Below are 13835 nucleotides of genomic sequence, written 5' to 3' on the forward strand. Positions count from 1 at the left end.
TTTGAGTTCGTGTTAGATCTAAATGTTACCAGATATAAAAGGTATTGCATGACCTACTGATTAATACAATTCATGCATTTCCATCGTGCAATTGCGAAAAAATAAAAAGAATAATAGCATGGTTTTGGAATACTTATAAGATAATAAATAACTGTATTCTTATGCATACTGTAGTTAAATAAAACAAAAGGATTTCTCTTTTGTACAATCATGGACTACTGACTCGAAATCTGACTCTCTAAGGGTGCATTCACACCAGTCCTTCGAAACCTAGTTTGTCTGCTCGTTAAGTCTGGTTCTTTTGGGCAGGTGTGAACGTGCAACCAAACTGATGAGTTCATTCACGGGGGGCGGTAACGTATTGTGTCACTTCCTGTGCTTCCACTGGTGTTACGCTGTGTGTCTCCTGCGCTCTCTGCGGTTTTCTATCTACTGGAACGATCGATTAACTGAACAAACACTCGTTTTATTACTAATACTAGTGCTAAGACTAATACTTTCACCTGCTTAAACTCTATTGTTTACGTAGATCACGTACGGTGTTTCTTTCTTTGCTAGCGTAAAGTTAGCTTAGCAGCGATGGCTTCTCTCTCTCCCTCTCCTTCTCCTGCTCTCTCCTGTGTTGTGTGCCACATGTTTAGCTACTCCTCTGCCTCCTTTAGTGATAAAAGTACTTGTAAAAAATGTAGCTTACTGGCTAGGGTGGTGGCGAGACTTAGTGAAGTAGAAACTCGGCTCCGCACCATAGAAGCTAAATCAGTTAGCCAGTCCCCAGTAGTCGGTGCGGACCACATAGCATTAGCTCCCTCAGCAGCTCCCGTACAGCCGGGAGACAAACAGGGCAGCTGGGTGACTGTCCGCAGTAAGAGGCGTAGTGTTAAGCCTAAGAATCCTGTCCACCAACAACCTGTTCACACCTCAAACAAGTTTTCCCCTCTCAGCACCACACAGACTGAGAAACCAACTCTGGTAATTGGTGACTCGGCGACCACAGTCAGGTGTTTTCCCGGGGCCAGAGCGGGCGACATAGAGTCTTATCTGAAACTGCTGGCTACAGATAACCGTAAATTCAGTATTTTTTTTTTTTAAGTTATTATTCACGTTGGCAGTAATGACACCCGATTACGCCAATCGGAGGTCACTAAAGTTAATGTTAAGTCTCTGTGTAGGTACGCACAATCTATGTCGGACAACGTAATTTTCTCTTGTCCTTTGCCCAATGTAACCAGTGATGACATGTATAGCCGCATGTCGTACTTCAATCGCTGGCTGTCGAGGTGGTGTCCAGAAAACAACATTGGGTTTTGGGGTTTTAACTGGCAAAACTTCTGGGGGAAACCTGGTCTCATGAGGAAAGACGGTGTCCATCCCACTCTGGATGGAGCAGCTCTCTTATCTAGCAGCTTAGGACATTTTATTAGAAACCCATGACAATCCAGAGCTGAGACCAGGACACAGAGTTGCAGTCTTTCATGCTTCTCTGTGCTTCTTTTCGAGCAGTCACCAATTAAAAAACCCATATAGACTGTGTCTGCCCCTCGACCTACTAAAGTAAAAACTAAAGTAAATAAATCAATAACAAACAGAAGAGGAGTTAGACATTCTAACTTAATAAAGATTAAAACCAACAATAAAATAGAGTCAAATAATACCACTTTTAAATGTGGACTATTAAATATAAGGTCTCTCTCCTCAAAATCTGTTTTAATAAATGATCTTATTTCTGACAATTGTATTGATTTATTCTGTGTAACTGAAACTTGGTTACGTGAAGAAGATTACATTAGTCTAAATGAGTCAACTCCACCCACTCATGCTAATACCCATATACCTAGAAGCTCAGGCCGAGGAGGAGGTGTAGCAGCCATTTTTAATACTAGATTATTAATCCCAAAACCCAAACCAGGATATTCATCATTTGAAAGCCTTATACTTAATCTATCTCATCGTAGTTGGAAATCACAGAAACCAATTATGATAGTCACAGTTTATCATCCACCTGCACTTTATTCAGAGTTCCTATCAGAGTTATCTGAGTTCTTATCTGAGTTAGAGACAGATAAAATCATAATTGTAGGGGATTTCAACATCCATGTAGATGTTGACCGTGATAGTCTTAGCTGCGCATTTAACTCACTGTTGGAATCAATAGGTTTTATTCAACACGTTAATAAACCAACTCATTGCCTTGTTTTAACTTATGGTATTGATATTGATTGAACTTAAACATAGTTCCTCAAAACCCTCTCCTTACTGATCATTATTTACTCACATTTAATTGTACAATAATGAACTACAATAACATAAATAAGAAATACAGCTACAGCCAGTGCCTGTCTGATAATAATATTAATACATTCAAAGAGACAGTGTAACCTTTATTTAACTCGGAGCCATATGTCAGTACATCTGAAGGTACCTCTTGTGATTTTACTCCTGCCCTAGTAGATAACCTTGTTGGTAGTACAGCAGCCTCACTGCGTACTACATTAGACTGCGTTGCCCCTCTGAAAAAGAAAGTGGTGAATCAGATGAGACGAGCACCATGGTTTAACTCCAATAATCATGCTCTTAAACAGACATTACGTAGATTGGAAAGAAAATGGCGCTCTAATAACCTAGAGGAATTTTATATAGCCTGGAAAGATGGTTTTGTAGCTTATAAAAAAGCCCTACACAAAGCTAGAGTTGCCTATTATTCTTCTTTAATTGAAGAAAATAAGAATAATCATAGGTTTCTTTTCAGCGCTGTAGCCAGGCTGACACAGCCACAGCTCCACTGAACCATCTATTCCTTTAACACTATTCCTTTAAAATAACTTCAATTAGAGAAAAAATTGATAATCTCCTCCCTCATATTGGGACTGACTCATCTTTTAGCACAAGAGCTTTAGAAGCACCAGCTGCATAGTTAGACAGTTTCTCCCCTATCGATCTCCCTGAGTTAACATCATTAGTTTCATCATCTAAGCAATCAACCTGTCAGTTAGAGCCTATCCCCACCAAACTGTTTAAAGATGTGTTTCCTTTAATTAACAGCTCTATATTAACTCAAATTAATCTATCCTTATTAAGTGGATATGTGCCCCAAATGTTTAAAACAGCAGTTATTAAACCCCTTCTCAAAAAAGTGACCCTTGACCCAGATATTTTAGTTAATTACCGACCTAGATCTAATCCTCCCTTTGTTTCTAAAATCTTAGAAAAGGGAGTTGCTAATCAATTATGTGAATACTTGCGCATTAATGGCCATAAGGTGAACCCGTTTCTCGTTTCATCTCGTTCCCATGTCGGGGCACTAAAAGATTTTTGGTTCTTAAAAAAGATATTTTGGTTTTCAACGAGAAAAAAAAAGTTCTCCACTTGACATCCTGCAGAATTTCTGTGATTAGTGTTTAAAGTTGGGACTATTTCTTGCTTAGCGTAACAATATTTTCGTCCCGAGGTGACGTTTTTGTCACATGCTTCACATTCGACCAATCAGGTTGCCGCGCAGATCCAAGATGGCGATGTCAATAACGTCTAGCGATGAAGAGGAAAATACTCTAAAACATCTGAAACCCCTTAAAAAAGTTCGAAAACAAAATATGCTACATGCATGTTACATCTGTACAAAATGAAGAGGTGAATGATTTCACTATTATTAGGTGGGATACTTACAGGAATTGTCTACAACGGTGGCTCTGCTTTCATGGCGAATCTCATAAAGTAGCCGAGACATTCAAATCCTGTATCGATGTTGAATATAAAGATATTCCTGATGACGCTGGGTTTCACCCGACTTGTTATCGGCGGTTCATTGACAAAAAAAAAAAACTAAGATCGAAGACGAGCCTGCCTATTGGTTCTGCTGGTCCTGTGCTCCCTGCCTTTTGTATAATTTGCAAGAAAACGGACAAGAGCATTACTGTGGGAGGCAAACGGCAGAAGGGACCATCTTTCACAGGCAGAAACGCTTTCAGCAGGTAAACACAGACACACGCACACACACACACACAGCACTTACACACATACAAACCATTTAATCATCTTTCATTTTTAGGCCAGTTGATAAACGCTGCCAGGATAAAGCAAGACTGTAGCATTCTCTTGCATATACAAGACAGAGACTGTGTGCCCATGGAGGTGCGGTACCACAAGTCCTGTTACAGACAATACACCAGGTTCCTGACAAAGTCTGAGGTAACAGTTACTGGAACCGCAGACAAAGAAGTGTGAGTTATTCAATTCCATTATCAATTATATACACATTATAAATTACAATTCATATTCTAGAAGCATGACCGATACAGTGTCAAAAATGATGAAATCAATATAGAATAAATAAAAGTTTCACTTTTTGAATGGACCTTTCCATGATATTACATTTGTTTTAGATGCACTTGTAAAGGCTGTTTGTATTGTAGCTACAATCTTGACTGCATACCTTTTGGCACATATTAAATTTGTGTGTGTGTGTTTCTTTTCAGAAGTGAACCAACCTTTGATGCCAGCTACAACATATTCTGCGAGAGGATCATCCGCCAAAGAATAATAGTAAATCAGGAGGTGCTGAGAATGAACCAGCTACGACGAATGTTTTTGAATACGGTGCAAAAACATGAAGATCGTGATGCTTCTAACTACTGGTAACAACAGAAGCTTTTTTTTTGGCAGCGATGTAAAACACTTTTATACTGGAAAATATCAAAAGAATAATAAATAATTTAAAAAAAGGCTTTGATAGTATATTTAAACTACTAATACTTTTTAGTTTGAATATATCTTTATTTACACCCTTGTGCTCCTCTTTCCCTGTGTTCTTATGTTGCAGGCAGGATAAATTAAAGAGAAGGCTGACCCTGGACTTTCCCCAACTGGTGTCTCAATGCCCCAGCAAGCGCAACAACTGCAAACTGGTTTTTGTTGAAACATTGTCTGCAGATAGGCTGATAGATAGACTACCTCATCCATAATGTCTGCTCCTTCACCCAATGGCAATGGATGGCACATTGAGGATGGGGAGTTAAAAGTTACATGGATGACTACAAATCCTGCCCCTGAGAGTGTGTTAAAGGTAGTCCACTGCAGCTGCAAGCAGAGCAAATGTGAGACAGGAAGATGTTCCTGTATGTCTGCAAGACTCTCCTGTACTGATTTGTGTCTGTGCCAAAATTGTGCCAATATTTCCATGGAAACAGAGGGTAAAAGCACATGGGAAGATGGCTCTGATGATAGTAATAGCTAAGAGATGAACAATGTCTCTCTTGTTCAGAATACACAAAGTCACACTTAATCAGTTAGTTCTCTAATAAAAATTTTAGTTTTTGCGAAATCTGAGAACATTTTTACTGTTTCTTTTTTTTAGTTACTTAAGTTAAATACTTTAAAAATAAAATGTGAGGTTACAGTGCACTTGACCTTAAAAAAATTCTAATAATCTTTGAGGTTTGAGTTTGTGCCAAATTTGATGAAAATATATCAAAGAATTCTTGAGATATGGCTTAAACAATGTGCAAGTTAAGACAAAATAATAAAATAAATGTATAAAAAAATATTCAAGACCTGCTGTGACATCACACATTGTTTTGTTCAGGTAAATATTGTTTTATACTATATCGTGTACAGATTCAGAACTGTAATGCAGTTTTTGTTGTATTATGCATTTTTCTGCATTATTCGATATTTTGATTGTCAGACATTTTGGACCAAAGTGTTCTTTATTTTATTTTATTTTTTACTTGACAGTGGGGATGGTGTGTTCAGGGTGATGAGCTGTGTTGCTTTTACGTCAAACATATCGTTTTGCATTGTGGCCAAAAAGTTCAATTTTGGTTTCATCTGACCAGAGCACCTTCTTCCACATGTTTGGTGTGTCTCCCAGATGGCTTGTGGCAAACATTAAACAAGACTTTTTATGGATTTCTTTGAGAAATGGCTTTCTTCTTGCCACTCTTCCATAAAGGCCAGATTTGTGCAGTGTATGACTGATTGTTGTCCTATGGACAGACTCTCCCACCTCAGCTGTAGATCTCTGCAGTTCATCCAGAGTGATCATGGGCCTCTTGACTGCATCTCTGATCAGTCTTCTCCTTATTCGAGATGAAAGTTTGGAGGGACGGCCGGGTCTTGGTAGATTTCGATCAAGATGGCGCCACGGACGGCTGCCTCGGTGCTTCGCTCCGCAGTACTTTGTTTGTTTTTGTTTATTTGTCGCGTTCTAAGTCGTCCCTCCATCATCCAATACACTCGAGAGGAACTTTTACAGTCTGAGCATTCAAATGGTCACACTTTTTCGCCGTTTCCCAGCGATTCTGGTGTTTTCACTGAACTTTTAGTTGGAGGAGCAGCAGCTCTCTGTAGGATGTTCAGGAGACGCAGACGGGGCAAGCTAGCCGGCGTGCTCGTTAAGCTCAGACAGCGGGGTTTTCGGACAGCGCTCCCGTCTATACATCTGGCGAATGTCCGCTCCCTGAACAATAAAATGGAGGAACTGCTGCTTCTCAACAGTAGAAACTCGGACCTTCACAGATCTGCTGCCCTGTGTTTTACTGAAACCTGGCTCAGTGAATACATCCCGGACACCGGATTACATCTTCCAGACTTTCAACTTCTCCGTGCGGACCGCGTAACGGAGCTCTCGGGGAAGAGGAAGGGAGGTGGAATCTGCTTCTATATTAACGAAGGTTGGTGTACAGATGTCACAGTGTTGCGCAAATCATGCAGCCCTCACTTGGAGTCTTTTTTCATAAACTGCAAGCCGTTTTATTCACCGCGGGAGTTCTCCTCGTTTATTCTGGTTGGTGTTTACATCCCACCTCAGGCGTGTGTTACTGAGGCTTTACAACACTTGGCTGACCAGATAACGGACATGGAGAGGAAACATCCAGATTCCCTGCTCATTGTTCTTGGGGACTTTAACAGAGCAAACCTCAGCCGTGAACTGCCAAAATACAAACAACATGTTAAGTGTCCCACTAGGGACAAAAACACTCTGGACCATTGCTACACCATCTTAAAGGATGCATATCGCTCTGTCCCCCGTGCAGCCTTGGGGCTCTCTGATCACTGCATGATCCATCTTCTCCCAAACTACAGGCAGAAATTCAAATCTGCTAAGCCTGTAGTGAAGACTGTGAAGAGATGGACCACAGAGTCAAAGTTGGAGTTACAGGCCTGCTTTGACTGCACAGATTGGAGTGTTTTTGTGGCTGCTGCTACAGATCTGGATGAACTCACTGACACTGTGACATGCTACACCAGGTTTTGTGAGGACATGTGTGTGCCGACCAAAACCTTCTGCACATACAACAACAATAAACCTTGGTTCACTGCTAAACTAAGGCTGCTTCGTCAGGCCAAGGAGGAGGCCTACAGAAGTGGGGACAGAGTCCTGTACAATACTACCAGGAACTCACTGACAAAGGAGATCAAAGTGGCAAAGAGGTGTTACACTGAGAAGCTGAAAAACAGGTTCTCAGCTAACAAGCCTGCGTCAGTGTGGAGAGGTCTACAAGAGCTCACCAACTACAGGAGACCATCCCCCCACATAGCAGCGAACCGTGAACTGGCTGACGACCTGAATGTCTTCTACTGCAGGTTTGAGAAGCCAACATTCACACCCATCACCCGATCCAACATCAAACAACCCTCATCTCCCCCTGCACCACCATCACCCCTCCCTCCTGACCCCCCACCATCACTCAGGATCTGTGAAGAAGATGTGTGTCAGCTCTTCAGGAAACAGAAGTCCAGGAAAGCTCCAGGCCCAGACGGCGTGTCACCCTCCTGTCTGAAGGTCTGTGCCGACCAGCTGGCCCCCATCTTTACCCAGATCTTCAACAGATCACTGGAGCTGTGTGAAGTCCCCTCCTGCTTCAAACACTCTACAATAATCCCGGTCCCCAAGAAACCAGCAATCTCAGGTCTAAATGACTACAGGCCCGTGGCCCTGACGTCTGTGGTCATGAAGGCCTTTGAGAGACTGGTGTTGTGCCACCTGAAGGACATCACAGGCCCCCTGCTGGACCCCCTGCAGTTTGCATATCGGGCAAACAGGTCAGTGGATGATGCCATCAATATGGGTCTGCATTACATCCTGCATCACCTCGACTCCCCAGGGACATATGCTAGGATCCTGTTTGTGGACTTAAGCTCGGCGTTCAACACCATCATCCCGGACATCCTGCACTCCAAACTCACCCAGCTCTCCGTCTCAGCCCCCACCTGTCAGTGGATTACAAACAGATAGGAGCCAGCAGGTGAGACTGGGGAAAATCACTTCCAGCACCCGGACAATCAGCACTGGCGCCCCCCAGGGATGTGTGCTCTCCCCACTGCTCTTCTCCCTCTATACTAACGACTGCACCTCGAGTGACCCATCTGTCAAACTCCTGAAGTTTGCAGACGACACAACAGTCATCGGCCTCATCCGGGACGGTGACGAGTCTGCATACAGACGGGAGGTGGAACAACTGGTCCTCTGGTGTGGTCAGAACAACCTGGAGCTGAACACGCTCAAAACTGTGGAGATGACAGTGGACTTCAGGAGTAACTCCCCTGCTCTGCCCCCCCTCACCATCCTCAATAACACTGTGTCTGCTGTGGAAACCTTCAGGTTTCTAGGATCCACCATCTCCCATGACCTAAAGTGGGCACCAAACATTGACTCCATAGTCAAAAAGGCCCAGCAGAGGCTTTACTTCCTGCGACAGCTCAGGAAGTACAACCTGCCCCAGGAGCTGCTGATCCAGTTCTACACAGCAATAGTCCAGTCTGTTCTCTGCACCTCCATCATCGTTTGGTTTGCATCAGCCACCAAACAGGACAGAAACAGACTGAATCGCACCATCAGGACTGCAGAGAGAATCATTGGTGTCAAACTGCCCACCATCCAGGACTTGAACACATCCAGAGTCAAGAAACGGGCAGGTAGTATCTCTGCAGATCCATCACATCCCGGAAATAACCTGTTTGATCTTCTTCCCTCTGGCAGGCGTTACAGAACACTGTACACCAAAACTGCTAGACACAAGAACAGTTTCTTCCCCCAGGCCGTCACATTACTGAACACTTGACCAGTTTATTTGTTTATTTATCTATTCACTATCTGCACTTTATCGTTTATATATATATATATTTAAAAATAAACCGGACCTCTGGTCACCTTTTTTATTCACTCTTGTCAAATGTATGTTAAGTTATGTTGATGTCTATGTTTCATGTACAGCGTGTGTTTGAAAAACCGGAGTCAAATTCCTTGTATGTGTTACATACTTGGCCAATAAAGCTGATTCTGATTCTGATTCTGATTTGCAGTGGTCTGATACTCCTTCCATTTCAATATGATTGCTTGCACAGTGCTCCTTGCAATGTTAAAGCTTGGGAAATCTTTTTGTATCCAAATCCAGCTTTAAACTTCCCCACAACAGTATCTCGGACCTGCCTGGTGTGTTCCTTGGTCTTCATGATGCTCTCTGCGCTTTAAACAGAATCCTGAGACTATCACAGAGCAGGTGCATTTATATAGAGACCTGATTACACACAGGTGGATTCTATTTATCATAATCAGTCATTTAGGACAACATTGGATCATTCAGAGATCCTCACTGAACTTCTGGAGTGAGTTTGCTGCACTGAAAGTAAAGGGGCCGAATAATATTGCACGCCCCACTTTTCAGTTTTTTATTTGTTAAAAAAGTATAAATTATCCAATGAATTTCGTTCCACTTCACGATTGTGTCCCGCTTGTTGTTGATTCTTGACAAAAAATTTCAATTTTATAACTTTATGTTTGAAGCCTCAAATGTGGCAAAAGGTTGAAAAGTTCAAGGGGGCCGGATACTTTCACAAGGCACTGTATCTCACTGCCCCCTTTTGGTGACATGACTGTTTACACATGGTAGCAAGTGATATCATGCAGCCTTAAGTTCACTACTGGGTGTTATGGAAGACCCCTTTATCCCATATCCGACTATAAGCTGGTTTGGACTAGGAGATATGCCAAAAAGATTAGTCAGTAGACGGACACTTCAGACACATCTTTTACATGGCTGCTAATGTAAGATACATCATCTGCAACCATGCTGCCAGAATGTGGCAGCATAAATACCAAATCTTCAGTTCAGTCCTCAGACAATAACAATCCTGTAGCAGCATAACTAAGAAAAGGCAGACCCAAGCCAGCTGTGTATACTGTATAAACTATTAAGTCCATAAAATAAGATAATTTAGGTCTCCTCCACATATGGAGGCTGTATGAAAGACCAAAGATTGTGTCAACAATCATTGTCAGTGATCACTGCATTTCACGTGTCAGTTCAGCTAAACAATTTGTATTGTAGTAACAATATTGTTCTTGTGTTACTATGTGCACTGCATTTCTGCATGTAATCTAATCTAATCTATTTTCAGTGTATCCAATTGATTTACAGAAGAAAAAAATCAGATCAGATAGATCTGACCAAAAGCAATTCCAGTCATGAACATTAACATGAACATAATCAAAATGCTTGGCCCTCTTTACACTTTATGCTCTAAGATGAATGAAACAAAACAAGAGAAGTTACTGCCCAGAAAATATATTTGATTTTGTGAGGTATTATTTAAGAAGTAAAATAAGGAAAATATAAAGACTAAATCCCTGTGGTTAATTTTAGTTCTACAGATACTTTTGTTATCATTACATTTAATCAGATAACATGAAACTTGATAAAATATGCAACCTGTTATTGCATAAAATTATTTTCATAATATCTTTTAGTAACATTTAATTTGTGGCTTTCCGGTCATTTTTGAGAGGGTTAATGTGCATAAAGACTCCAGAAAGGTCTGGCGAAAATGCGATATTGGTATAGTTCCCGAGCCCGTGCGTTGTTCAAGGGTTCTATAGCGGCGAAAACCGAGGCAAAATTTAGTTTCACCGAATGTCCCAAAACTTGGTGGGAAGATGTTATAGACAAGGACAAAAAAAAATGTTTACCGTAACCATGGCCTCAATTCAACAGGAAGTCTGCCTTTTTAAATTCCGGCGTCAATTTTGGTGATTTGCACCCTACGTAAATGAGAGAATTTGACCGACCACGTTTTTTGTCATACCAACATAAAACATGCACCAATTTGTACTAGACACATCAAAAATGAAATGTTGAAAAGTTTGGCAGATTCAAAATGGTGTGGCCACGGCAACCCTTGGTGTTTGGCGATTTTCCACCATTAGCCACGAAACAGAAAAAGAAAAGTGCCCTATGACTTCGACATACATTGAGTTCCAAAGAATTTCTTGAAATTTGGTAGGAAGATGTTACAGACCAAGACGAACAAAAAAGTCAACCGTAACCATGGCCTCAACTCAACAGGAAGACAGCCTTTTTGAATTTTGGCGTCCATTTTGGCCATTTGCACCCGGCGTAAATGAGTTACACACATCAAAGGCGAAAAGTTGAGGTCATTCAAAAGTGAGGTCAGGGAACTGCTTCACTCCCCGACTTCCGTGCTGAGGCATTGGAAGCGAGGGCCCTGTAATGACTGTGTGCAGTCCAAGTTAATATTGTTTTTTAAGTAGTAGTAAGTAGTAAACTTAAGTAAATTGAATGGTGGGTCTGTTGGGAGGAATTGATGTGACATTTGACTGAGACAAAAGAGGGACTGACACAAATACTTGAATATTTTAGACATGCATCTGTTATAAATATATTCAACACCTGTACAATATTTAAAGAGATCAGCATCCAGACAGACGAGTCCATGGAATTTACGTAGAGTGTACATCATGATGCAGTGGCTCCTTTCTTTGACTTTGATAATGGCTCTCTCCAGTACAGGTAACTTATTTATTCTTATTTATACAATAATTTTAAAGCAGCAACTGACAAGTGATTTTAATTGAAATGATTTAACTGGATGGATTTTTAAGAGAGAATTACAATTTCACACTCAACAAAGGCTTTAAATTAATTAGACAAATTAATTCTTTTAAATATAGTCTAAAGACTGAGGGAGTGTAAAAGGATTTTGTTAACTGTATAATTAAACAAACTTTTAAACATTATGGAGCTTGTGCATTTTAGATTCAGCAAGTTGTAGTGTTGTTTTTAAATTAATTAGATGATAATTTTTCCTGAAAAAAACATCGTTTGGATTTATTATTCATTTATTTTCCCAGGCTCTGAATTTATGAAATTTAAAAAAGAAAAAAAGAAAAATAAATGCTAGCTCTAGGTGCCTGCGTGAAGTCAACAAACTAATAACAATACAATCAATATTACGTAAAGACAGGAGAATCCCCCAATGTCAATGTCAATTGATGGATCAAGACGGAAAAGAAAGCTTCTCAGCTCAAAAAAAGTCATGAATTCAAAGCCAAATTTTTTTTTTTTTATAAATTTAGAGCCATAAATAAAATCAAGAAACATTATCTCAATAGTTTGAAAAAAAGAGCACTTAATTTTATTATTTATTTTAAATGAATGCAATACAGCTATCTTTGGACTGAGACATTTTTTGAATGTCATTTAAACATTTTTAAATGAAACCTAATAAACAATTACAGCAATGTAAAGTTGCTTTAGATTTTAAATGCACTCATCCATATTTCTCCTCACTTTACAGCTGGAGCACTTTTGTGTCAGACTTGCACAGATGACGATTGTACAAGCACAGTGCCACTAACATGTGACACAGAGACAATGTGTATAACTGCTGCCATAACAGGTACTTTTTTCAACACATCATTTGTAACTATTCATTGACAAACAAGTGTGCTGTGAAAATATAATTAACAAACTGCACTTTGACTCTGCAGCGGTTTCATCTGGAACTCCTGGAACACAAATCTTCAAAGCATGTGCATCGTCCTCCCTGTGTCCAGTCACAGGCTCCCAGACATTTTCTGTTAATTTGGGTGTTTCAAGTGCAATTGCATCTGCTACGTGCTGCGACTCAGATAACTGCAACTCAGCCACTCTATCTTGTAAGTACAGGTGGATGATTATCACATTTAATGCTAATTATAAGGAGTGAGAGAATGTTCTCAATTCGTAAAAAACACCATGTCGTTATTTTCTGTTTCAGTCCCCACTACTCCATCACCCAACAGCTTACTGTGTTATGTATGTGACCCTGCCACCTCTCTATGCACCACTTCATTAACATGTTATGGAACAGAGGATCGCTGCTTTCAAGCAAGCCGTGAGTCGTCTTCTTTTATCTTTTACTCATTGTTGACGGTCACGGTTGACATTAGTTTAACTGTTTTTTTTTTAGGTTTAGGGCTGCTATGTTTCTTTCACCAAGATTTCCAATATCTATACTGAAATATATACAATATACATTCTGGACACACAGACATGCGTGCGTGCGCGTGTGTTCAGTATATAGACTGATCGATTGTTGGAGCTTTAAATAAAAGAAACACATTTTAAAAGAGATTGAAACACCAAGGCTAGAATTTCCACAGAAGATAAATTAATGAACAATATGGAAATTATTGTGTCTTCAGTGTCAGATGGGGCCACGACTTCGCCTGCCTTTGGTTGTGCATCGACAAACATGTGTGCAGCATCTGCCAGCCTGGGGACACTCCCTTTTGTGCAAGATGTTGGTAGTATAAACAGTGGACCTGCCTGTTGTGGAACAAATCTATGTAACACTCTGACAGCAACAACTACAGCACTAACTACAGCTACTGCTCCAACCACAACAACTACTTCTCCAGCCACAACTACTGCTCCAGCCACAACTACTACTTCTCCAACCACGACTACTACTACACCCACAACTACAACAACTGCTCCAACAACTACAATGACTACTCCAACCACAACGACTTCTCCAACCACAACAACTACTGACCCAAC

The 13835-nt window shown here is 40.7% G+C and overlaps 1 protein-coding gene and 1 long non-coding RNA gene across 2 annotated transcripts; both read left to right on the forward strand.

Moving 5' to 3' along the window:
- The first annotated feature begins 2068 nt into the window (after positions 1–2068).
- Positions 2069–6371, forward strand: LOC122763076. The gene is made up of 3 exons (XR_006358856.1): positions 2069–2094; positions 2521–2522; positions 6318–6371. It is a non-coding gene; the product is annotated as an uncharacterized LOC122763076 (long non-coding RNA).
- A 5381-nt stretch (positions 6372–11752) lies between these two features.
- On the forward strand, positions 11753–13829 carry LOC122763075 (phospholipase A2 inhibitor and Ly6/PLAUR domain-containing protein-like). Its single transcript, XM_044018186.1, has 5 exons — positions 11753–11801; positions 12589–12690; positions 12782–12949; positions 13051–13174; positions 13637–13829. Exons 1-5 carry the CDS (start codon positions 11753–11755, stop codon positions 13827–13829), a joined length of 636 nt encoding a protein of 211 aa, XP_043874121.1.
- Positions 13830–13835: the final 6 nt, after the last annotated feature.

The sequence above is a fragment of the Solea senegalensis genome, unplaced genomic scaffold (assembly GCF_019176455.1).
Source record: "Solea senegalensis isolate Sse05_10M unplaced genomic scaffold, IFAPA_SoseM_1 scf7180000016426, whole genome shotgun sequence".
Classification (NCBI taxonomy): domain Eukaryota; kingdom Metazoa; phylum Chordata; class Actinopteri; order Pleuronectiformes; family Soleidae; genus Solea; species Solea senegalensis.